The sequence below is a fragment of the Dendrobates tinctorius genome, unplaced genomic scaffold (assembly GCF_039654945.1).
Source record: "Dendrobates tinctorius isolate UK_male_01 unplaced genomic scaffold, ASM3965494v1 ptg000163l, whole genome shotgun sequence".
Classification (NCBI taxonomy): Eukaryota; Metazoa; Chordata; class Amphibia; order Anura; family Dendrobatidae; genus Dendrobates; species Dendrobates tinctorius.
In genome coordinates this window covers 9,647,687-9,674,303 of record NW_027361830.1, presented here as the reverse complement: position 1 = coordinate 9,674,303, position 26,617 = coordinate 9,647,687, and the positions used below count along the sequence as shown (strand labels likewise).

The window sequence follows — 26,617 nt, the reverse complement described above, 5'->3', positions numbered from 1 at the left end:
AATTCTTTGACTTTCCCCATGACTCACAATCCAGAAACATCAGTGGCTGGATGAAAGATGCAAGAGTCTGTCTGGATGCCAGTAACTCACTCAGCTTTTATGCGCACACACTAATTACTAGCAAACAGGTCACAGGTGAGGATGTTACCTTTAGTAGCCATTCAAACCCATTTGTGTCAACTCCTGTGTATGTTATCATGCCAAAATAACCAGGGTATGTGAACTTTTGATCAGGGTCATTTGGATGTTTTGGGTTGTCATTATGATTTAAAAAGAGAAAACACAGTAGTTTGACAATAAATGGCTTCACCCAATCACTAACCATGAGTGGAGAAAAAGTTTTGGTGTTATCATTCATATTCTCTGAAAAAAGGTCAAGAATGCAAAAATTCTGCCATGGTATGTAAACTTTTGAGCATAACTGTAGTTTACCATCCACATAGCCATTTGCAGGGCTTAATTTTTCCAAGATGTATTATAGTTTTAATGATACAGTTAGTTTTATTAATGTTATTATTTTATTAATTATACCATGTATGGGAAAATGGGAAAAATATTCAAAATAAAGTGAAATTGTGCAAAAATAATGTAATTCCATAATTGTCTTTTTTGGGGGGGTTTGTTTTTACGGCGTTCATTGTGCAGTAAATGTGACCTGTGAGTATGATTCTCCAGGATAGTACACATATGGTGATACTAAACTTGTAATCTCTGACAGCAGTATTTAAAGCACATGGCCTGGGGAGGGCGTACCGATCCACATGTCCATACATGCAATGTGATCGCAGGGTGCCAATGCTCTGCAGAAGACTACTATGATGGTGCTCTTATGAAGACAAGACTGTGGCTACTGATTATTGCAGACCATGATTTCTACTGTATGATGTGGTACTGCAGTATGTAGCACAAGTGATCAGATATTTTTATTTTTTGAAGTGGCAAAAAAAATTTGCTTGTGTTGCCATTTTCTAAGGGACTTGAACCAGCAATAATCTGTTCACTTGTACTACTTACTGAAATACCACAATATTACAGTATGTAGTAAAAATCAGGGTCTCCAATAAACAGCAACCACAGGCTGGTCTTCATAAGAGCAATATCATGTTAGGCATAGGGGTCTTCAGCAGACCTACAGCTGCCATAGCAAACCATTGCCACCCAGCGATCAGTGGATGCGTGGATCGGTGTGCCTCCCCAGGCCACGCACTGTAAGCACTGCTGTCAGAGATTGCCAGAGCCTGTGACAGCGGCCCAACATATGATGTAACAGTATGCCTTATGTCAGGAAGTGGTTAAACTCCCAGGGGATTCACATCATGCTATAATCCAATTATGGCTGCATCTAAAAAAATAAATTACTGTATATAAAAATGTAAGGCATCATGATCACCTCACAAGTAAGTGTGTTTTCAAAAAGTCTGGCAGGTGCACTAAATTTCGGGATATTACTCTTTCAAATTGTTTTCTAGGCCCTCGATATTCTAGTTTTTGCTAAATGATGCGTTTTCATAGTGACATCACAGATGACATAATTGAACTGTATTCCAAATAATAGCACAAAGTGGGGGGTGAGAGGAGAATTTGAAGGGTACACGCCTAGCAAAGATTACCTTGGCTAAGATAAAGCACTGGGATATCCCGGAACAAAACTGTGTACCATGACATCTGTGGGTGAGCGTGATACATCAGAGTGTACTCGGATGTCATCCCAGGGCAGTCCGATATATGCCAAGTCCAGCCATAGAGAAGATGGAGAAATGACTTTCTCTGTCTCCTCCGCACCTGTGCTGTGATCCTGTCATGAAATAAGCTGAGCACGGTGAACCGACATTCGACTCTTGCTCGCAGCAGAGCAAGAGCCGAGTGTCATTAGCGTCTGGCATCAGCTGCGATATGCTAACGTGATTCCAGCCTTAAATTTAATATCGAGTAAAGCAGAAAGTAAAACTGTTTTGTGTGTCATTGTTCAAATGAAACAGTAACTATACAATCCCTTTTACTATTAAAATTCACTTTCACATTTCCATTCAGCGATGGTCCATTAGATCTTCACAGTACATAAAGGGTAATAAGTATATAACAGGTTATATCCCATTTTCTTCAAGGTAGGATAAATTATTAATAGTTATCACTAACCTTAACTACTGCCCTAGAGCTCTAAATGTCTTTTTTTGTCTACAAACTAAACTAGGAAATAAGAACCTACTCTAACAGGCCCCATAGACAACAGATAATGGTCGGCACACATTGGTTTGGACGATCATTCGGCTGGGAGCTCTCTCTCGACAATTCTGTACACAGTGGTGCTCGCTCTGACTACTTGTGTGTTCTCTCTGAGAGTCAATGCTAGAATCCTCTGGCAGCAACTTATCTCACTGACAGCAAAAGGATCAGAAGTCCGAAATCGGACATGCTGGATTCTTTTTTCTTCTGACAACATCTGTTGTAGGAGACTCCCATACAAATTGAACTGTCAATCGAGCCTGTTGATAACAGTGGGTTCAGCAGACATTAGTCTAATGTGCATTAGGGCCTTAAAGCGGTATTCCCATCTCCAAGATTCTATGCCAATATGTAGCAGGTGCAAAAATAATAACAATATTAGAAAATATCTCCAATTAGACATGTAGTATAGTTCTTCTGATTTGCTATGTATCTTTCCTCATGTGCAGGCATTGCAAGACCTTATGTATCCCATGGTTATGACCACTAGCAATTAGCTGTCACTATATCAGTGGTTATAACCATGGACACCTAAGGTCCTGCAATGCCGACACGAATCAGAAAAACTGTATTACATTTCTAATTGGACATATTTGCTAATATTATTATTACTACACATACTACATATCATGATAGGATCTTGGAGATGGGAATAACTCTTTAAGTTTAACATACAGGTGCTTGGTAGTGCCATCTTTTGCATCAATTTGCGAGTTTGCTGGCCAATCAAGCAGAGTGATACTGCTGTTTTTAAACCAGGTATTGGCACATTTGGCAGTATGGACAGGTGCCAAGTCCTGCTGGAGAATGAAATTTATATCTCCAAAAAGCTTGTCGGCAGAGGGAGGCATGAAGTGCTCTAAAATTTCCTGGTAGACGGCTGCACTGACTTTGGTCTTGATAAAACACAGTGGACCTACACCAGCAGATGACATGGCTCCCCAAACCATCACTGATTGTGGAAACTTCACACAATACCTCAAGCAGCTTGGATTGTCGCCTCTCCACTCTTCCTCCTTCTCTGGGACTCTGATTTCCAAATGAAATGCAAAATTTACTTTGATCTAAAAACAACATCTTGGACCACTGAGCAACAGTCCAGTTCTTTTTCTCCTTGGCCCAGGTAAGTTGCTTCTGGCATTGTCTATTTGTCATGAGTGGCTTGACACAAGGAATGCGACACTTGTAGTCCATGTCCTGGATACGTCTGTGTGTGATGGCTTTTGAAGAAATGACTCCAGCAGCAGTCCATTCCTTGTGAATCTCTCCCAAATTTCTGAATGCACTTTTCTTAACAATCCTTTCAAGGTTGCGGTTATCTCAGTTGCTTGTACACCTTTCTTCTACCACACTTTTTCCTTCCACTCATCTTTCCATTAATATGCTTGGATACAGCACTCTGTGAACAGCCAGCTTCTTTAGCAATGATCTTCTGTGGCTTACCCTCCTTGTAGAGTGTGTCAATGACTGCTTTCTGGACATCTGTGAAGTCAGCAGTCTTCCCCATGATTGTGGAGCCTACTGAAAAAGACTAAGGGACCTTTTTAAACCCTTAGGAAGCCTTTGCAGGTGTTTTTTGTTAAATATTCTAATTTACTGAGATAATGACTTTTGGGTTTTCATTGGCTGTAAGCCATAATCAACATTAACAGAAATAAACACGTGAAATAGATTACTCTGTTTGTAATGACCCTATATAATATATGTTTCACTTTTTGTATTGAAGAACTGAAATAAATTAACTTTTTGTTGATATTCTAATTTTGTGAGAAGCACCTGAATGTGATTCCTCTGTATTCACAAATATACGTAAAGACTAACAGCAGAGATCACTAAGCCAAACTTTATACAATTGCATATAAAATAATTATATTATTGCATAACATTTATAAGTGCTTTCTCTAAAAATATTGTTTTTTATTAAAGACTGAGACATTAATAATAGAGTAACACAGATGTCCGCCTTGTCTCTCAGAGCTTAATATCCAAACCCATTTCAAATATTTCAAGGAAAATAAGCATAAATCCACTGCATAGTTGCAATGGTGCAAATGAACTGCAGGCTATAGGGTGCTATCTAAGACAGTATAAGAAAGGAAAATAAAAAAACATGAATATCATGAGGCATTGGTCTCACCTTGTTGTTTTGTGCTATGAGTGGGTACAACACCACGGAAAGCGATAAATCATCAGGGGGCTTCAAGCCACTGTAGTCTGAATGAGAGAAACGTCCAACTCACCTTTCAATCAAAATGTAATATCACATGTAATATTAAGGAAAATAAGTTACAATTGTCATGTCAATCAGGAGATCGAGGTAGTATGTCAGAAGGCTAAGGAAGGACTGTTAGAAATTATTTCTCTCTGACCACTCGCTATTAATGTTGAGCGATACCTTCCGATATCGTGAAATATCGGATCGGATTGGATCGGACCGATACCCAAAAAGTATCGGATATCGCCGATTCCGATACCGGAAACCAATGCAAGTCAATGGGACAGAAATATCGGAATTAAAATAAACCCTTTCTTTCCTTGAAGGTTAATTCTACATGAAGAAAAACAACTAATAATAATGTAGAATGTTATTGGGGGAGGTGGAGGAGACATTAAAGGCATAGAGGTTTAGCCCAATCAAATGGAATAGCAGAAATAATTTTTTTTTAAGACGTTCGGAGTTACAAAGATATTGACTATGTTAACCTTTCTTATATTTTGTCAGATATGTATGTTTCACTACTTCCATGCTCTTCACCTTCTTTTTTACTTCTCCCACACTTTCTTCTTCATGATCCTCAGCAGCAGCAGCAGCAGCATCTTTTTCATCAACTTCTTCTTCACCTTATTCATCTTCTTCTTCTTCACCTTCTTCCTATTATTCTTTTTTTACATTCTTCATATTCTTCTTATTCAACTATTATTCTTCTTCAAATTCTACTTCATCTTCTTCCTCCTATTCTTATTCTTCATCATATTCTTATTTGTGACAGGCATTCCTGTAGTTGTTATCTATAAAATTTTGAAGATTACACCAGCCGTTCTGCCTGTCACAAAAGATTTACAACAGGATTTGTTCGCGTTCAGTTTGGCCTGCAGCAGCAGGCATTTTCCAGGGGCACCACGAGGAGGAACGGACTCACCCCCATACACTGCTTAGTCTTCTTCTGCTTATAATTTAGATAATATCTTTTGCTCTGATTTTTAGTCTTATGCGTAATGTTCTTCTGCTTTTTGTTCTTCTGCTTCTTGTTGTTCTGTCTCTTGTTATTCTGTATCTTGGTGGTTGTCCTCATGTTCTTTGTCCTCTTGGTAATCTTCTTCAGGGTCATCTTTTTGGTCTTCTTTGGGGTGGTCTTCAGGGTCGTCGTCAGGGAGATCCAGAGTGATTACCAAAAACCATTTCATAAAGTTTGAACTTGGAAATGTAGCAGAAGGTACAAGAAGGCTGAGGAACTGCCGAGAACCAGCTGACGGTACTGGAACCCGGATGGGTAGCAGAAGGAACAAGAGCCAATAGAACTACCGAGGACCAGCTGATGCTACTGGAACCCGGTTACTAAGCAGGAGGTACCTGTGCTAGAAAGCACTACCAAGGACAAGCAGATGTTGCTGGAACTCAGATACCGAGGAGGGACCTAAGCCAAAGGCACTGCCGAGAACCAGCTGACGGTGTTGGAACCCGGAGGGGCAGCAGAAGGAACAAGAGCCAATAGCACTACCGAGGACCAGCTGATGGTGCTGGAACCCGGATGGGTAGCAGAAGCTACAAGAGCCAATGGCACTACCGAGGACCAGCTGACGGTACTGGAACCCGGTTACTAAGCAGGAGGTACCTGTGCTAGAAAGCACTACCAAAGACCAGCAGACGTTGCTGGAACTCGGATACCGAGATGAAGGCACCTAAGCCAAAGGCACTGCCGAGAACCTGCTGACGGTGCTGGAACCCGGATGGGTAGCAGAAGGTACCCATAAAAAACAAAGTTGCAAGGCCGCAAGCCAGCCGCAGTTACCGAACCCACAGTCCTAAAGGGGGTGCTTGTCCTATTGGCACTACGGAACCAGCCTCTATTGCCAGAACCCGCAGCCCACATAGGAAGCACCTAAACTGCAGGCACCATAGAGTCGTCTAACCCAACCGCAACACGACAGGACAATGTATTGGTGACAAAGTGACGTTGACACCTCCCGGAAACAGCTGACGTGCTGGAACCAGGCTGGCCAGGAAGGACTACCTGTGCAAAGACACTTCTGAGCAGCAACTGGCAGTGTTGGAGCCCAGGGATTACAGTTCAAACAGAGTGGAGGAAGAGTCCTAATTGCAGCAAGTTTAAAATCTTTAGTTGTGTGAGTGTGGACAGATCAGGAGACATTGCTGTACACACAGCTGGGGATCAGCTGACATTACTGAACCCCAATAACACTGGAGCATATGTTGACTGTGCAGACGGCACTTCTGAGCAGCAACTGGCGGGGTTGGAGCCCAGGATCAATCATGGTGTAGGCTGAGGCCTACTTGGAGCAAGTTTAATATCTAATATCTGATGTAGTTTGAATGTGGAGGGAGCAGAAGACATTGCCGTACACACAGCAGGGGAGCAGCTGACATTACTGAACTGCACTAACACAGGAGCTAGTGTTTTTTTCTGTGCAGACGGCACTTCTGAGCAACAACTGGCGGTGTTGGAGCCCAGGATCAATCTTGGTGTAGGCTGAGGCCTACTTGGAGCAAGTTTAATATCTGATGTAGTTTGAATGTGGAGGGAGCAGGAGACATTGCCGTACACACAGCAGTGGAGCAGCTGACGTTACTGAACCCCACCAACACAGGAGCTAGTGTTTTTTTCTGTGCAGACGGCACTTCTGAGCAGCAACTGGTCGTGTTGGAGCCCAGAGATTACAGTTCAGGTGGTAGAAACATGAACACAACAGGAGACCTGGATACTGTTGCCAACCAATTATTTAATCTGGAAGAGGACTGGCAAATTTAGGCGAGATCCAGGCCTTGTTCATTTTCAGAAAAGTAAGCCGGTCAACGTTATCGGAGGATAGTCGCATGCGACGGTCTGTTAGTGCACCACCTGCGGCACTAAAGACACGTTCCGATAATACACTAGCAGCAGGGCAAGCCAGCACCTCCAATGCATACTGGCTAAGCTCTGGCCAGGTATCCAGCTTAGAGACCCAAAACTTGAAGGGGGAAGAGCCGTCTGGGAGTACATTGAGAGGGCAAGACATGTAGTCTGTCACCATCTGACGGAAACGTTGCCTCCTGCTGACTGGAGCCGTCTGTGATGGTGTAGACATTTGTGGCGGGCACACAAAACTTTTTGCCACATTTTGGCCATACTGGTCTTGCCTTGTGCTGAGGCGCTGCTTCTGCTCTCTCTTTGTGCAGAGCTTCCTCCACTGCCTCGATGCACAGAGCTGCTTTGTAAAGCACTAGCAGCACTGCTCCCGGGTGGAATGGAGAACATGATCGAATGTACCAGTGTGTCTTGGTACTCCCGCATTTTACGCTCCCGGTTCAACGGTGTTATGAGGCTTTGTAAGTTGTCCCGGTAGCGAGGATCTAGGAGGGTGTACACCCAATAATCAGCTGTGTTGAGAATGTGGGCGATGCGGCGGTTGTTTCTCAGGCACTGCAGCATGAAATCAACCATGTGCTGCAGACTCCCAACTGCCCAAGAAACGCTGTACCCTGCTTGAGGCGTCATCTCTGCCTGCTCTGCATCACCCCACCCTCAATCTACATACTGACTACTAGAGCATTGTGTACCTCCCTCCTCTGGAGAGATGTCTTCCTCCTCCACTGACTCCACCTCATCCTCCTCACAAAGCGTCCCCTGCCTAGGCCTTTGTGAGGAACCAGGTTGCGCAGACTGTCCAGAAGCAGATGGCATTTGTTACTCCTCATCCTCCACCTCTTCCAAAACCTCCTCCCTTAGTGCTTGCAGTGTTTTTTGAAGCAGGCAGATAAGGGGGACAGTCATGCTGACTAATGCATCATCTGCACTCGCCATCCGCGTGGAATCATCGAAGGCACGCAAAACGTGGCAGATGTCCTTCATAGAGGCCCACTCAGTGGTGGTGAAGTGTGACTGGCGCACAGTGCGACTTGTTTGAGCCTGATGCAGCTGGTACTCCATTACTGCTACCTGCTGCTCACACAACCGCTCCAACATATGTAACGTTGAATTCCACCTGGTGGGTAGGTCACATATGATGCGATGTTCCGGAAGGCGGAATCGGCACTGCAGAGCTGCAATGCGCGATCTTGCCATGCTGGGACGGCGCAAGTGAGCGCACTCTATGCGGACCTTGTGCAGTGCATCAAGATCCGGATACTCCCTCAGAAAGCTCTGCACGACCAAGTTGAGCACATGTGCCAGACATGGGATGTGAGTGAGGTTGCCTAGGCCCAGAGTTGCCACCAGATTTCGGCCATTGTCACACACTACCAAGCCTGGCTGGAGATTCGCTGGCACAAACCACACGTCGCTCTCCTGTTTGATGGCATTCTAGAGCTCCTGCGCTGTGTGGCTTTGATTCCCCAAAGAAATTAATTTCAGTACTGCCTGTTGACGTTTGGCCATGGCTGTGCTCATATCGGTCGTAACAGGTAAGCGTTCATGGGTACATGTGGCGGTAGACCGTGACGGCTCCTGCAGTGCTGATTCTGAGGACTGGAGTATGAGGAGGAGTCAATGTGTACGGACTGGATTCCTGCAATCCTTGGAGTTGGCAGAACATGTACAGCGCCACTCTCAAGATCTGTACCCGGCTCCACAACATTAACCCAATGGGCAGTGAGGGAAAGGTATCGTCCCTGTCCTTGGTTATTGGTCCACGCATCGATGGTCAGGTGGACCTTGCTATTGACGGCGTTTAGTAGCGCATGTTTAATTTTTCCCTCCACATGCTTTTGCAGGGCAGGGACGGCTTGCCTGCTGAAATAAAAGTGGCTGGGCACAGTGTATTGTGGGACTGCCAATGCCATGAAGTTATGGAAGGTGTCAGTCTCCACCAGCCTGAATGAGAGCATTTCAAGGGCCAGTAGTTTTGCAATGCCAGCATTCAGAGCCTGTGCTTGGAGATGGTTTGCCGAGTATGGCCGCCTTTTCTCCCATGCCTGTGCTACCGATGGTTGTAGAGTGGCCTGGGAGTGTGAGGATGACAGGAAATGTGGTGCTGTGGGTGGAATGTCACTGGGTCTCTGGACAACAGTGCCAGAGGTTCTTCCATGGCGAACCTGTGAGGAAGCCGAACCAGCTGTGTGTGAGCTGGAGGAAGAGGCTACAACATGAGCTGAAGAGGTGGTAGGTGGTGCTGTAGGTTGGCCTACATCTTCAGTGTGTCTTTGCAACTCCACCACGTGCTTGGTCCGCACATGTTTCCACATATTTGTGGTAATGAGGTTGCTGACACTTTTCCCTATTTTGACTTTCTGATTACACAGCTTGTATTTGACAAAGCAAATGTCATCTGCAACTGTGTGAAAAAAAGGACCACTACACTGCAAGTCCAGGGAGCGCACGTTTTGGGTTTTGGAAGAGGAATGCTCCTAATGGGTGCCTAAGTGGAGGCTACAGGCAATCAAGTTTGCCCCCTCCCTCTCCCTCCTGTTTTGGCCATTCGAGGAATCTCTTCCTCAGCTGCTCCCACCACCTTCCTGGTCCTCACGCCATGATGGGTCAAGGACCTCATCATCTACACTCCCCTCTACAAACACCTGTTTCTCCTGGGTAGTCTCGTCAGCACAGTACGCACCAGAAAGTGGCACCTGAGTCTCATCATCTGATGCGTACTGAGGTGTGCTGACCATAGGCACTGGCCCACCCGCCTCTTAAGAGGCGGGACAAAGCAGTTGCACATCACTGCATACTCCCTCTTCACATTCTAGAATGCTGCTTGGCTGGCCCCGTTTCCAAGGCAAGAGATCCAGAGAACAGAAGTAGAGATGGCTCCTGTCCAGGGCTCTCTGACTGCCTGGGCAATTTGGCAGGTGGTGAAGAGACAGATGGTTGCTCTTCAGTGCTCTGGCCCTGAGAGAAGGTGGACGTAATTGAAGTTGATGCGTTAGCTGCCATCCATCCGACAACGGCTTCAATTTGTTCGTCCCGCAGCAGTGGGGTACGGCGAGGTCCTACAAAGCTGCGCATAAAGGACTGTTCCCTGGTAAAACTGGGGGATGCTGAGTCACTGGTGCCCGCAGCAGGCACAGAATCTCCACGTCCTCTCCCTGCTGAAACTCCATGCCCACGACCACGTGCCTTACTCCCTGCCTTCATCTTGGTAGACTGATAAAGATAGGCAGAAAAGTACAAAGGGGGGGCTTAGTGTGCTTATTCCTGAACAGCTGCTAACAGGTATAAGAAACACTAATTTTATAAAGTGTGTGGACTACACTTTAATATGAGCTAATGTGGCCTACAAAACTGTCAAGTGGAGTGTTTGGTGAACTTTATTTACGTGTTTTTTTCAAAAAAACAAAAAGGATGTGACCAAAGATGTGAAAGCGATAGTATCACAAACTTTTTGGAGCTATTACAATGCAGGAAAGTAACCTACAATGCAATAGATGAGGCTCCAAAAAATAGGCTAATACTAATCTGGCTGGGGCTGCAGGGCACAAGCCAGCAGAAAGGCTCCTCTATCTACTCCTATATAGTGTTTGCAACCAATCTAGCTGGATACAGATGGAAGCACACTAATAGGAGAAATTCTGGAAAAATAAGCAGCACTACAGCAAAAAAGAACAATGTATGAGGCAGTGACGCACGCTGAGTGGACTACAACCAGAGGTGGCTGCAGAACACACTACAGCGTGAGCTGCACTCACACACAGAGACCTCACAGACAGCCGTGAACAGTGCAGAGAACTGTGCACTAGCACTGAAAGGCTGCAGAAAGGCTCCGCTGTCTACTCCTATAAAGTGTTTGCAACCAATGTAGATGGATACGGATGGATGCACACTAATAGAATTAATGAAAAATGAGCAGCAATAAAACAAAAATAAATATGCATGAGGCAGTGACGCACGCTGAGCGGCCTACAACCATAGGTGGCTGCAGGACACACTACAGCGTGAGCTGCACTCATACAGACCTTGCAGATAGCTGTGAACAGTGCTGCAAGGCAAAAGAAAGCTTCTCACAGGGGCTGCTAAACTAGCCTGGGTAAAGCACAATCTAGCAAATCGATATTTCTAACTGTCCCTCAGAGTCACAAGAGCAGCGTCCTGTCCCTAACTGAATTCACAGCAGAGTGAACCCAAAATGGCGGCGGCGGCTTTTATAGTGCATCATGACATCATTTCAGCAGCCAATCACAGCCATGCCATTAGTTAACATGCCTAACAGGATGTGCCCACACTTCATAGGATTCCTCATTGGCTGAATCAAATCAAACTGGCTCATAGCATTATGGGAACTTCCGATTCCGGTATTCGATATGCAAAAAGTATCGGAACTCAGTATCGTTATTCCGATACCGCGAATATCGGCCGATACCTGATATTTGCTGTATCGGAATGCTCAACACTACTCGCTATTATTAGTAGGTGCAACACCAGGACACACATTACTTGGTTTTAATTTTAAGTTCTATTTTTATTATTTTCTTTTAAAGAAAGAAAAAAAGATAATATATTACAGAGTATAACTGAGTTTGGAATGTATCCAACAACATAAATATTGGCCAAAGAAGGTAGTATACTCGAGACACTATGCATCATGACCCTCTAAAAAGGACCTGTCATCAAGTTAAAAGGGGCTAAAGCTTTTACTATTATTATATTCCCACTCCTTGTCTGAATATGCTGCTGTTTTTCTTTCTTAAATCTGCCATATGGATCCAGAGATATGCGCCTTGCTATTTATTGCTAACTAGATGGAGGCCCGATGCTATTGTATCGGGAGGGTGGTAATGTCATGATGGGGGCAGACTTTGTAAAATTGAGAATCCCTCCGTCCCATGTGCTCACCCACCTTTCCACTCTCTTTCCCCATGTGTGGACTTCTCCCGTCTGCTCTCTTCTTTGACCTGTCTACCCCATGTGCTATCCCCCTTGTCTGCTGTCTCTCTCCGTCTTGTGCTGTGTTCTCCCCTCATGTGCTGTCCCGTTTGAGCTGTCTCCTCCCTGTGCTCTGTCTCTCTCTTCCCTGTGTGCTTTTTCTCTCCCCATCTGCTGTCTTCTCTCATGTCATCTCTTCTTTGACCTATGTACCCCATGTGCTTTCCCCCTTGTCTGCTCTCTCTCTCCACCACTGTGCTGTCTTCTTCCCTCATGTGTTCTCTCGTTTGAGCTGTCTCCCCACAGCTCCTGGTCAGGGGAGGAAGCAAAAGACAATACTGACATTACAGCAGGAGATCGCAGAGGATACATTTTTGTGAGGTAAAATATTGTTTAAAAACAGTCAGTGAAATATATTACCTTACAAAATGAATCCTCTGTGATTCTCTTCTGTAATGTCAGTATTGTCTTTTGCTTTCTCCCCTGCCCAGGAGATGTGGTATGCTCCGTACATGGTCAGACACAGACAATTTTTAAAATTAGCTTTCGTTTGTGGGAAAACCCCTTTAATATGACCGGCTTCATCTGCCTGTACACAAGTTGCACATCTGCCGCTGGAATCAGCCAAAGGATTCACTTGGGTATCCCAACATGGCGGTTGGTGAACTTCCGCCGCTTGGAATTCTGGGATCCGGACACAATTGGACAGAACAGGATGTGAAGACATTACAAGATAAGTATATATTAGATGTGTCAGGAACACCACACTGCACTTGCTTACTGAGCCAGTGCGCGTGTCCTGAGTAAGACAACCTGTGCTCAGATACCTGTGGAGCGGGCAGCAGCAGAGAAGATGCGTGCTTCAGACCCACAGGACCTGAAGCATGTGACTGCTGGGGGTGTGGCCTAAACTCCTGAGAGCTAGGAGCCACAGGAAAACTCCTAGAATGGTAACTACGGAACAAAGTTACTAATTGGCATAGACAGGGAAATAAACCAGAACAGGCCGGGGTCAAAGCACGGGATAGCGCGACAATTACCAAAGGGCAAGACAAAATGGATAGTCAAGACGTAGCCAATAAGTCAGAAACCAAAGAAGCAGATATACAGTACAGAATCGACAGGCAAACTCACAACGGGGGACAGAACCGGATCAGAACCATATAAGCAAGCTAAGACAACGAACAGGCACACAGGGGTCACAACACTCGGCCAAAGGCAAAAGTATAACTGACAGGGATTGGAGTATCTCAGGGCAATAAAAAGCTCTGCCTGAACCAAAGTGAGGCCACAATAATTAACCCCAGGTGTGCAGGTCAAAGCCTGCACTGAGCTCAAGACATTAACCCCTGACGTGCAGGTCAAAACCTGCACTGGGATCATGACAAGATGTTTATGGTGTTTATTAAGTGGGGGCGTGTCTTTAGATTGCTGGGCATTTCGCTATGAGCAACGTCCCCTTGCTGTGATGCTCACTGTGTGACTGGACACACCGCCTCCAGCAGGGCGAATTTCTATGGCACATGTGACCCTGGATACACCGCCTCGAGCAGGGCGAATTTAAATAATATAACGTGCAGCCGGATACACCGCCTCCAGCAGGCAAATTTCAGAATTACACATATAACTGGATACACCGCCTCCAGCAGGACGAATTTAAATAATAAAGGGAAAGTTTCCCTCCAGGGAAACTGATACAATGGAGGGCCCTGCGATAGGAAACGTTGACGTGGAGACCTCCTTCACTTCCCTGAGTCAGTGTCTGTACACTCCTATCGATCCCTAGGCTGGATCCGCACCGGGCGCCGATCAGGAACCTAAAAACCCTAGCTCGCCCTGCACCTAGCCCTTTCTAGTGAAATGGACGGTGCAGAAACTAATCCCACCATTGCACTGAAACTCACAAAAGGAAAGTTACAAAACAGGGGTAACACCACTTAGCTTTGCTCTATTGCTATTGCTCCCAGCAAGAGTCCACCACCAGAATGCAGCTTTCCTCCAGAATAGCTGCTACTTCTCCAAGCTTTGTCAGAGCTGCAAGGAACACCTCTCTGTAATTCCTTCCTTCACCAGACTTTACACCAGAGCTCCCCTGAGCTGCTCTCTGTAGTTCCTTCCTTCACCAGTCGGTTGGAAATGAGCAATATTACCAACAGTGATTGCAACCACCAGACACTCTTTTATAGGTAAGCGCCAGCAATCACACCTGCTTCATTATCATGTGAAATAACACTAACCACCACTGGGGGCAAACTAGAACAAAGACACCACTGTGTAATGACCCTAATGGCCACCTGGGGCAAAACTATCTCTAAGCAACCAGCTCAAAGGAAAAAACAAAGGTGCTTTTATCTGTCATGATCCAGCATGGATCATGACACTTGCAATATAAAACAAAAAAATTTGCATAATAGTCACCTAAATAAATAGTTCCATATCTATTGAACAGCATGGCAAATTAGAAAAACAACATAATACTCAGAAGATCAGTGGGGATAAAATAGGAGGAAAACTAATGACTTTTGATCTAAGCAGCTTTTAGAATGAGAGGACACTAAACTTTCTTGATAAATAGGTGTTGAGTGGACCCATGTTGGCAGAGTTTTGAGGGCGATTTATCACTTATAAATGCTTAGCCCTAAGGGAGCAGATTATATTCTGAGCACTTCTCACTATGACCATTTCACAATAATTTTGCTAAAAGTCAATCAATGACTGGCATATGAGGCTACTAACATAACAGGACCAAATATTAATTGGACACTAATGTTATTACAATTTTGGTAGTAATTCTGGTAACAAGCCTCAGCTGTTGGCCCTGTGATGTATTCTTTGGTACACCCTAAGGCCAGCCCAGCAATGATCACAGGGGTGATATACTGAATGAAGAGTAATACGTCCTGCTTCCTTCATTAGTCATCCTACTTCTACTGTACTCTCTAGTAAAGTGAAGTTCTTCCATTAATGTACATTGATTAACACAGAACACTGTTAACTTGTGTTTGATGCACATTTCTTTCACTCGAGGCTATACTGTAAATTTGCTACTCAAGCCATGTAATTAGTGGTTTCAGCTGAGTGCTGAGACCGGGCAATCTAATGAAAAGAACTCAGAATGAGTTTAAAATAGAAGGAGACTAATTAATTTGCTTGGCTGTCAATTCTGTCTATAGCAAGGCTTTTAAGGCTTTTTTTCTTCCTTATTCCAAAGATGATCCATTTTATCCAGGCGTAATCTGTCAACTCTTGAAAGCGGCCCACATTTCATGAGAAACTAGAAACTACAGAATTAGTGTATTTTTTCATTGATTTAGATATAGATTTACATACTATAAATGAAGAAAAATGTTATACATTGTGACAATACCATGGAGACGTTTCTAAGTTATTATTTAACCCCTTTACCGCCGAGGGTGGTTTGCATGTGACTGACCAGGTCAATTTTTACAATTCTGACCACTGTCACTTTATGAGGTAATATCTCTGGAACACTTAAATGGATACCAATGATTCTGAGAATGTTTTTTCCTGACATATTGCACTTCATATTAGTGTTAAAATTTCTTAGATATGACTTGTGTTTATTTGTGAAAAAAAAATGGAAATTTGCCAAAAATGTCGCAAATGTGCTCAAAACAACATTCAAGAAGTTTATTAACCCTTCAGGTACTTCACAGGAATTTTTGGAATGTGGGAAAAAAATGAACATTTAACTTTTTTTCCCAAAAAATTTACTTTAGAGTAATGTGAGGTCTTGCTTTTCGAAAGACGAGATGACATATTTATCGGTGCCAAATTTGGGCAATGACATTTTTTGTTTGAGTTCTGATTTTTGTGAGGCAGAATAAGCAAAGACCAGAAATTCTGGAATTTTTTTCTTTTCTTTGGGGGGGGGGGGCTATGCCATTCCGTGTGTGGTAAAAAATAATTATTTTTGCATTCGTTTATTGGAAAGACAAAAAACACTAGGAGAGAGAAAGCGCAAATAGGGTCTTATCTGGTGGTGATATATATTTAAACCTTAGTTTGCACTCACCTAATTTTCACAATGTTCATGCCGCAGATCCACAAGTCATGTCACTGACAGATTCAATGCAGACAAATGGAAAAAAAAGTGCATATCACCCGCGCTGCTGTAACAATAACGATCCATGCAAATACATGATGAATGATGGTTATTTATTTCTCATTTCTCTACGTGTTTCAAAGTCAGAGCGACTTCTTCCTCAGGAGATATACCCCTCCTGAGGACGAACATACATTGTATATACATAGCCTATGTACTTGAGGAAGTGGACAGGACGTCCACAAAACGCATAGTTTTATTTCCCTGAATAAAGTATGCAACTCTTCTGAACTCTGTAATTCCCTTGCCTGATTTTGGAGGAGGGCGGAATTGTCGGCATCTTGAATATTCTATCCAGAATTTCTTGGAGATCCTTTGCGGGTCCGGTGCCATCTGCAGCCCTCCTATCATACTCATTATATGTGCTGTGCATACTCACAACTTGTAAAGGTGAGAATTTTATCTTTCAGAAAAACTATTGTTATTTTGGTAACTGCACTATTGCGCCCCTCTCTACCATTTTTTTTTTTTTTAAAAATGAACATTTAACATTAGCATCAAGTACAAAGAATTAAAAAAAGATTTGAAGAGACTCGAGATGTGTTTGACAAGCCCAGGTCCAGCAGACCCCACAAGACAACTGCTCAGGAGGAACGTTTGTTGGGTAAAAAATCCAAAGCAAGCCCTTCTTCCACTGCAGCTGAGCTCCAACAGGCCTGGTCACCTCAAGTCCTTGTGAAAACTAGAAAAGTTTGTAGGATTCTCTCTCGAAATGGCCTCCATGGTCGAATCAGTGCGCAGAAGCCAGCACTAAACAAAAGGCAAATAAAAAACCATGTGGCATTTGCAAAGTCCCACAGCCTGCTAAACAGATGGACGCTGGAAAAGTGGCAGAAGGTGGATTTCTCTAATGATTCTTCAGTAGAATTACACCACAGCCGCCACAAATACTGCAGGAGACCTACTGGAGCCCGTTATGGATCCAAAATACACCCAGAAAACTGTTAAATTTGGTGGTGGAAAGATCATGGTCTGGGGTTACATTCAGTATGGGGGTGTGCGAAACATTTGCAAGGTGGAAGGTAATATCAAAAGCCTAAAATATCAAGAAGTATTAGCTACCTCTTAGATTCCAAATCATAAAAGGGGTCAATTTCTGCAGCAGGATGGTGCTCCATCTCATACATCCATCTCTACAACAAAGTTCCTCCAGGCAAAAAAGGTCAAGGTGCTCAAGGACTGGCCAGCCTAGTCACCAGACATCATTGAGCATGTTTGGGGTAGGATGAAGGAGGAAGCTTGGAAGACAAAACCAAAGAATCTAGATGAACTCTGGTAGGCATGTGACTGCATTCTTTGCTATTCCTGATGACTTCATTAATAAATTGTATGAATCATTGTTGAACTGCATGGAAGCTCATGGGAGTCGCACAAAATATTAAATATGACTCCAATAGCACCACAACTTCATTTACCAATGTTATGCAACATATATTTGTATTTTAAGTTAATTATTTGTTTGAATATCGCACTACTTTCTGTGGCCGACAAAACTTTTGTCTTGCCAAAATCTAACGATTCTGTGTCCATTAAATGATCAATATTTCTGCTTTGATGGCAATTTATTTTCTTAACCGTAACCGCATTTAAGAGGGTTTCAGCTTTCAAAAGAATAATTTATACAACCAATGGATAAATTTAATATCAGGTTATAAGCTTTTATTTACATAACATGGATAAGCGACATAACTTCTGTCAGGGAGTGTATTGTGCTAAAATATAGCGTATACAATTAATGCATTGACCAAAGAGTGGCAAGCCTAACTTGAGATATAGCTGATGACCTACAACATGCAGACATACTTTTTTATCCATACATTCTGCTCAGATGTAAGAGTTTCAGCAACAAAGATAAAAGACAAATCTCAAAAAATAAAAATAGTGCTATTGTTTAATCAACATATAAAAGTTTGTACAATACTAAATATAAATGCAGAGATCATGTACCTCTATTATTAACACCCTTAACAACTCTTGCAAATATACAGTACATATACACTGCTCAAAAAAATAAAGGGAACACTTAAACAACAGAATATAACTCCAAGTAAATCAAACTTCTGTGAAATCAAACTGTTCAGTTAGGAAGCAACACTGATCGACAATCAATTTCACATGCTGCTGTGCAAATGGAATAGACAACAGATGGAAATTATTGGCAATTATCAAGACACACTCAATAAAGGAGTGGTTCTGCAGGTCACATTTCAGTACCAACGCTTTCTGGCTGATGTTTTGGTCACTTTTGAATGTTGGTTGTGCTTTCACACTCGTGGCAGCATGAGACGGACTCTACAACCCACACAAGTGGCTCAGGTAGTGCAGCTCATCCAGGATGGCACATCAATGTGAGCTGTGGCAAGAAGGTTTGCTGTGTCTGTCAGCGTAGTGTCCAGAGGCTGGAGGTGCTACCAGGAGACAGGCCAGTACACCAGGAGATGTGGAGGGGGTCATAGGAGGGTAACAACCCAGAGGCAGGACCGCTACCTCTGCCTTTGTGCAAGGAGGAACAGGAGCACTGCCAGAGCCCTGCAAAATGACCTCCAGTAGGCCACAAATGTGCATGGTCTGCACAAACGGTTAGAAACCGACTCCATGAGGATGGTCTGAGGGCCCGACGTCCACAGATGGGGGTTGTGCTCACAGGCCAACACCGTGCAGGATGCTTGGCGTTTGCCACAGAACACCAGGATTGGAAAATTCGCCAGTGTCGCCCTGTGCTTACTGGCACGTGGAGGCCACACACAATACTGAGCATCATTTTGACTTGTTTAAAGGACATTACATTCCACTTTAATTTTGTGTGTGACTCCAAATCCAGGCCTCCATTGGTGAATTTCCATTGATGATTTTTGTGTGCTTTTTTGTCAGCACATTCAACTTTGTACAGAACAAAGTATTCAATGAGAATATTTCAGTCACTCAGATCTAGGATGTGTTATTTGAATGTTCCCTTTTTTTTTATCAGTGTAATAATCACATTGACCTCCATTGAGTTTCATCATTCAAGTCACATTGCCTTTAATAAATTATACACAGCAGCATTGTATGTGGTATGCAATGTAAAAAATACGTAAAGTATCAGTGCTGCAGTCAGTGGATGTGTAAATGGAAGGCTGAGGAACCACTAAAGATGATGAACATACAAAAACCAATGACGTACACTGATCAGCAATAATATTAGATGAAGTGAATAATATTGTCAATATATCAGGCAGAAAGCAAACATTCATTTCTTGAGGTTGATGTATAGGATATGTTGAAACATGGGCATGTCTAAGGATTTGAGCAACTTTCATAATATCATAGTTTTGAAGGTTGAAGGTAGACATAAGTCCATCCAGAAGAACCTCTTCACCAACTTTGACAAACTTCAAGACTTGGCCAGAGAATCTCCAAAATGGCAGGTCTTGTGGTTTGAAGAGGTTAGTATCTATCAAAAAGGGTCCAAGAAAAGGCAACAGAGTCAAAGCCTCTGAAGGATCATGGACGTATGGACAATGAATGGATATTTGTATTTCACTGATGAGCACCTGGAATTTACTGAAGATTGCTTAAAGGAAACCTGTCAGCAGGATTGTGCATAGTAACCTAAAGACAGTGTCAGGTCGAAGCCGTTATACTGATTAATATGATACCTTGGTTGATGGAATCTGTCTTGTGGTTGTTTAATCTTATTTGCATTTTTCAGTTAATGATATGCTCATGCCCCAGGGCGGCCTATGGGGGGGGTCTTCATGTGGTGCTCTGATTAGATATTCATCTGTATGGCTTCTGACAGGTCAGTGATCCCTCACTGACCTGCCCCTTATTTTACATAATGAATACCTGTACATAGTGAAGAAAAAACCCTTCTGCAGGCAGCTGGCAGCCGTGGCACTGGCGCTGCAGCATAATCGCATGTTTAAAGTCCTAGTAATCATCGTTCTTCATGTTATTGATCAAGTAAAAAAAAAAATCAATGTGAAAATGGCGCCTGCACAGTAGCAGTTAACGGTGTGTATAGAGATCAATAGCTGCTATTGTGCAGGTGGTACCATCTTGAGAAGAAAAAAATAAATTCCTCCTTGAAGATGGCGCACCCGCGCTTGTGCAATAGCAGCTCTCAGAGATCATCTCGGCGCCATCTTGGAGGAGAATTCTTTTTTCTTCTCCAGCAAGATGGCGCCGTAGCCATTGGATCTCTATACACACCGACAGCTGCTACTATGCAGGTGCGGTGGGTGCAATTTTCTAATTTTTTTTGTACTTGATCAATAACATGAAGAACAGTGATTACTAGGACACTAAACTTGCGATTATGCTGCAGCACAGGTGACAAGGCTGGCACCTGCCTGCAGAAGGGTTTTTTTTTTTTCTTCAGTATGTACAGGTATTTATTATGAAAACTAGGAGGCGGGTCACTGTATTATGAATAGCTAATCAGAGCACCACATGAAGACCCCCACAGGACGCCCCACAGAACGAACATGTCATTAACTCAAAACGGAAAATAAAGATTAAAAAACAAATACAAGACGGATTTCATCCACCAAGGTATCATTTTAATCAGTATAACGGTGCCGACCTGACACTGTGTGTAGGTTACTGTACATAATCCTGCTGAAAGGAAACCCTTTAAAGGTAATCTTTCAGCAGGGTTTTGCTATGTAATCTGAAAATTGCAGGATGTAGGGGCCGAGACCCTGATTCTAGTGATGTGTCACTTACTGGTCTGCTTTGTGCTGTTTTGATAGAATCCCTATTTTCTCTGCTGTAGATGTAGCAGTGCTACGTTTAACCCCGCCCACATCCGATTGACAACTTCCTGTGTACACTGTGCATTGTCAGTAAATTAGCCATTGGTCAGGGCGAAGGTTACACAAATTAGTTGATTTGGACCTAGTCCGACAGTGATAATCTTCTGCTGATAAAACATTTATTGTATAGAAACTACAGCACACAGCCTAATAAGTAACATATCCTTGTATCAGGCTGTCTGCCCCTATATTATGCTACTCAGATTACATTTCATCAACCTGCTGACGGATTTTTTCAAAAAGAGCAGGTGGTCGTCAACTCTTCACCAACGACAGCGGTTTGGGCAGCACCAGGTGGCCTCCGTAATATAAGGCAGGTAGTTTTGATGTAATGGCTGACTGATCAGTGCACATCTTTACTTAGACCAGTAATGTAGAAGACCCGTTAGGCAATAATATTATTCTAGTGCCCAGCAAACAGGAAGTCATATGGCAAGAAAGTGCTTGGCACAGTTAGACATTTGGACTATGGGGCTACTCGAAAAAAGTGAACTGCAGTCCAGCATTAGGCTAGGGCCCATGGTACCGTAGTACCCCACTTGCTTGCAACTCCTCAACCACCAAAGGAAAAAAGTAAGATCCACCTGAGAGTAATACTTGAATTTTATGGCAATATGTGGCCAACTCTATGCTGACGTAGCGGCCTAGCCTTATATTTTGCCATAGCTGCTGTAAGGATGCACCAGGGTTCCATTCATAGGTTCCTCATTTCCTGCCAAATTCCCAAACAAGGGGGATGGAGTTCTTCTCTCTTACAGGCGATATGAAGGCAAGGTAAAATAATCACCAGTCCTCGCATGAAGGAATGTAATAGCATAAACTAATTCCACCAGTGTTTCTTTTGGGAACGGGGCCTCCTCCGCTAGGCACTCCTCTGATCAGCTGGGATGGTTTGGGAACATTACCGTACTAGTGAAAGGTCAAATATCAGAATTCTAGGTGCTGAAACGAGCAGCGCGCTTGGTGTATTCATTCTAGGCTCTGTGTTCGTAAGCGGCGGAGCTTGTCTGTCAGGGATCGTGGTGCTTCTTTTTTCCTCTAAACGCTATCTTCTTGGTTGTCATCCAATAGACCAAACCACTCAGAAGCATCAGGAATATGGTCATCGACATCACAATGACATAATGGCTGATACTGAAAAAAGAAATACACAGATTAGCAACTGCATTACAAGGGAAGGACTTTTAAAGGGCTTGGCCGCTTTATTGTTATTTTAAAGGGTATGAGTCAAAACATTTTTGCTACCTAACCTGAGAGCAGCATATAGGGGCAGAGACCCTGACTCCAGAGATGTGCCACTTACAGGGCTACTTGATGTAGTTTTTTATTAAATCATTGTTATGTCAGCAGATTATTACTAGAGGACTACTTGGCCAGTTGTCAGGTAGTCCAGCCACGCCCCCACCACTTGATTGGAACCTTTTTGCCTATACACAGTGTACACAGAAAGCTGCAAATCAGCTATGTAGGCGGGGTTATACAGGGCTCAGCTTTCAGAGAAGTGCTAGATCTGCAGCAGAGAAAACAGTTTTTAATCAAAATTGCAGTAAGCCCCCAGTAAGTAATCTATGGTTGCAATCAGGGTTTCTGCCTCTACATCATGCTGCTTTCAGAATGGGTAGCAAAAACTCGGTGACAGATTCCCTTTCACAGATACACTTGGAATATGATTTTGCAGCATTTTCTAATATATAAGCATTACAGGTTGTCTTCCTGTCCTCCTCAGTGCCACCCAGTGAATCTGTCCATATAATGACTGCTCGTAGAGGAGTATGTGACCAGACCAGTCCATTAACTTCCCATTAAAAAAAACCCTCACACGAGCAGACTGATTTTCAATTGGAGGAGGCTGATTGACTGGTCTGGTCACATACTCATCCATAAACAGCTATTCTATGGAGAGAAGGGATGGGCAATCTGTGACGCAGGCAGCACTAACAAGTGTAGGAACAGAACCCATAATACATATATATTAGAAAGTGCCACAAAATCATGTTTTTTCATCATTTCAGGGTTCTCTGGTGCTGATGAATTGAATGAGGCTGTGCACATCTCGGAATGTGGCTAGAAGTATGCATATCACTTAACTTGTGGTCACATGACCACTATCTCGCCGATGGCACCAGAGAATCCTGACAGCGTGCACTGTGCACACTAAGAGTATTAACAAGTCTGTCATCACATAAAGTGATTGCAGACTTTTGTGCCAAACCTGGAAAAACCCCTGTAACATAAAATACATTGTCATTATAGATGTGGACACAACGGCTGTGGAAAACTATAAGGGGACGTAGTCAGTGTGAACAGGGTATCTCATACAAGAACTATGCAGTGATATGATTGCTTAATATAAAGCTACATCCATCTTTAAAAAAATAGTAAATCAAATTAATAAGGAAAACTATTATTTATTAGGAAATTAGTAGCGAAAATAAGAGAGCAGAAAAGGTACGGAGCTCACTAACTGGAAGGAAATGATCTTAACAGAAAACAGATGTCCATAAGTGGTTTATAAGGCAATTACTAATGCAGAAACAGAACACGGGTATATGAAAGGAAACACTAGAACATCTCCACTAATGCATTGCTTTATGCTGTCACACCATATTCACATGTGGCATATACAGAACTGCGCAAAAGTTTTAGGCAGGTAGGGAAAAAATGGAGCTGGGCAACACAGAGACTTGCCGGCGCCTGCGCAGAAGAAGGATGAAGACACTGCCCATAGAAGGGCAGATTAGGCACCATAATTGCGCGAGTGCACGGTGCATGCGCGGGCTTACAGCACCGCAACCATGTGACGCGCATGAGTGGGGTGCTGTTATAATGAAGAGAGGAGGCAGGGATCTCTTCCAGGCCTCGGAGCATGGAAGAAATCATTAGCAAATAACATTAAAATTGCTTTTCTCAAAATCTAGACCGCAGCTATGAGGCATACAGGTAAGACTGGTTTAACCATTCTATTACCTGTATGTCCATAGTAATAGCTTAAATTCGCCCGGGGGGTGACCGATTCTCTTTAAAATGGCATCAATGCGTGAATTATCCTAGGTATAACGGATAGTAAAGATGGTTAGCACTCGACTGAATGATGTAGATATACGGTGCTACTGAGAAGGGAACTGATAGTCCTGTAAGCACAAATTTAATATAGAGTCACTGCACACGTAAATTTTGCTCAAGTGGACTATTTTTATTTATATTTGACAGTGAAGAAGCGACAGCTGACGTTTCGGCCTCACAACGGCCTTTATCATATAGTCGCTGAAAAAATAAAATATATATACAGTGAAAATCAAAGAAATATATACATAATGATTACAGTATACAAAATATAGAATAAGTATCTCACAAAGGTTCATATTAGATGAATCACATGCCGTATGATCATTTGGGAACATAGAGATACTATTAGACAAAAAAGGGGGAGAAAAAAAGGAATGGCGGTAGACAGAACACAACTACATAGAGTCAATATTGAGGTCATACGCCTTTATAGAAGAGAGGTTGTAGTCACCGGGTAAATAGTTTCACTGCTCGGTAAATTTTCTACAGTCTGTAATTCGTCCTATAGGTGAGGTTTTAATGGAAGCATAGTTAGATGGGCACAAAAATTGCATATTAATTTCAAGAGGTATAGAATTCTGATTATGATGTCAAGAGACATGTAATATCTCAATATCAGGGGAGAAGAAAATAAGCCATCCAGTATGAAAGGTGCAGTACCATCTCCTCAAAATGATATAGTTAATCCTATGGTTGTATCAATAGGAAAAAATGAGATCAGTGAAAAGGGTTAAATACCTCAAAGATCAGTGGTCCTGATTCTTGAGACGCCAAAATTGTTAAGGTGTGACAAAGTTGGATTGAAAAGAAATGTCCCTAAAGGGACAAAAAAGGGGAAGCTATATTGATGGTATAGCAGTTGTTCCTATAAGGCATCTATAGTATAGATATATAATGTGTCCCAGCTGAGGTACCAAATCATTGAAAGAGTACCTAGGCCCAAGAGAGGCGGTAACCATGTTCGCATACTTAAGCAACGCGAGACGTATTGGATTTATATTCTGGATACCCTACATCCCAAAGGTCTCAACCGTGAAATTGATTGGCTAATCTGATAACCCCCCCTTTTTTCTCTTTAGACCCATTGATCGTTTGCTTAAATGAGTCTCTTTTGACATCTTCTATGGCGGTAAGATATGAAATTACTTTTTCAAAATTTTTAAGGAATTTTTCCTTATAGTTTCAATTTTTACTCTTCATTCATTATTTTCCACTTTTTATTTTTTCAATTTTTTTTCATTTTTTCGTCATTCTTTTTTCCATATATCTTCTCCATTATGCATTATTTTATACCTTTTTATGTTTATTTTTATTTGTATTTTTCATTTCATTTTGTCTATTATTATTACTATTTTATTTTTTACTTTTTATTTTCATTTTTACAATTTTTACCTACCTATAATGACAATTATCCTTTTTTTTCCCCTCATTTGCCGACATTTACCAGTCTTTTGGTTATAAAAATTTTTTTTCCCAACAGGTCAAAATACAGGTCCCTTTTATCCTCCTATTTTATTTCTTCCCTTTTTTCTTTCCTTTTTCTACTCAATAAAAAATGTCTTCCCTTTAATAAAAAATACCTTCTACTCTATTCTCTTTTGTTTCTCTTTTCTTTTTATTTTCAGTTTGGACTCCTACAATAGATTAATGTCACTTTTATTATCCCTTCCTTTGAGGTGCACTCTGTGCGCATCTACTCCCCCTCCAACCTCCAACTGGCTGTCATCTACCGCCCCCCAGGGCCAGCCACCACCTTCTTTGACCACTTCACCACCTGGTTACTTCATTTCCTTTCCGCTGACATCCCTACCATCATCATGGGCGACTTCAACATCCCCATTGACACTTCCCTCTCAGCTGCCACTAAACTTCTATCTCTCACTTCCTCCTTCGGCCTCACTCAATGGTCTTCTACAGCCACCCACAAAGATGGCCACACACTGGACCTCATCTTCACCCGCCTCTGCTCCCTATCTAACCTCTCTAACTCACCTCTTCCTCTCTCTGACCACAACCTGCTCACATTCTCTTCCCTCTTCACTCCATGTCTACAATCCTCACCCCACAAACTTTCACACCCTCGCAGGAATCTTAAACACCTTGACCTACACTCATTCTCTGAATCCCTCCTCCCTCTTACAGATATAAGTTCCTTACACAATGCGGATGACGCTGCCGCTCTATATAACACCACAATAGCTGTAGCTTTGGAATCCGCTGCCCCACTTACACATACCAAAACTCGCAAAATCAACAGACAGCCCTGGCACACCAGCCTGACCAAAGAGCTGAGGCGAGCTTCCAGGGCTGCTGAGCGCAGATGGAAAAGATCCCACTCCAACGAGCACTTCATCGCATTCAAACAGTCCCTCACTACTTTCAAGACCACA

At 42.9% G+C, this 26,617-nt stretch overlaps 1 protein-coding gene across 2 annotated transcripts in view; it reads right to left on the bottom strand.

The window, feature by feature from the left end:
- Positions 1-26,617, bottom strand: part of PIGN (phosphatidylinositol glycan anchor biosynthesis class N) — a 509,674-nt gene that overhangs the window by 13,842 nt on the left and 469,215 nt on the right. The window contains exon 29 of one of the 2 annotated variants that reach the window (XM_073550191.1): positions 20,029-22,295. The exons of the other annotated variant lie outside the window; for it this stretch is intronic. Coding sequence (XP_073406292.1) covers positions 22,172-22,295 — 124 coding nt within the window. The 3' untranslated portion in view covers positions 20,029-22,171. Of the gene's footprint in view, positions 1-20,028; positions 22,296-26,617 lie in introns of those variants that run through there. 2 annotated transcript variants of the gene reach the window in all.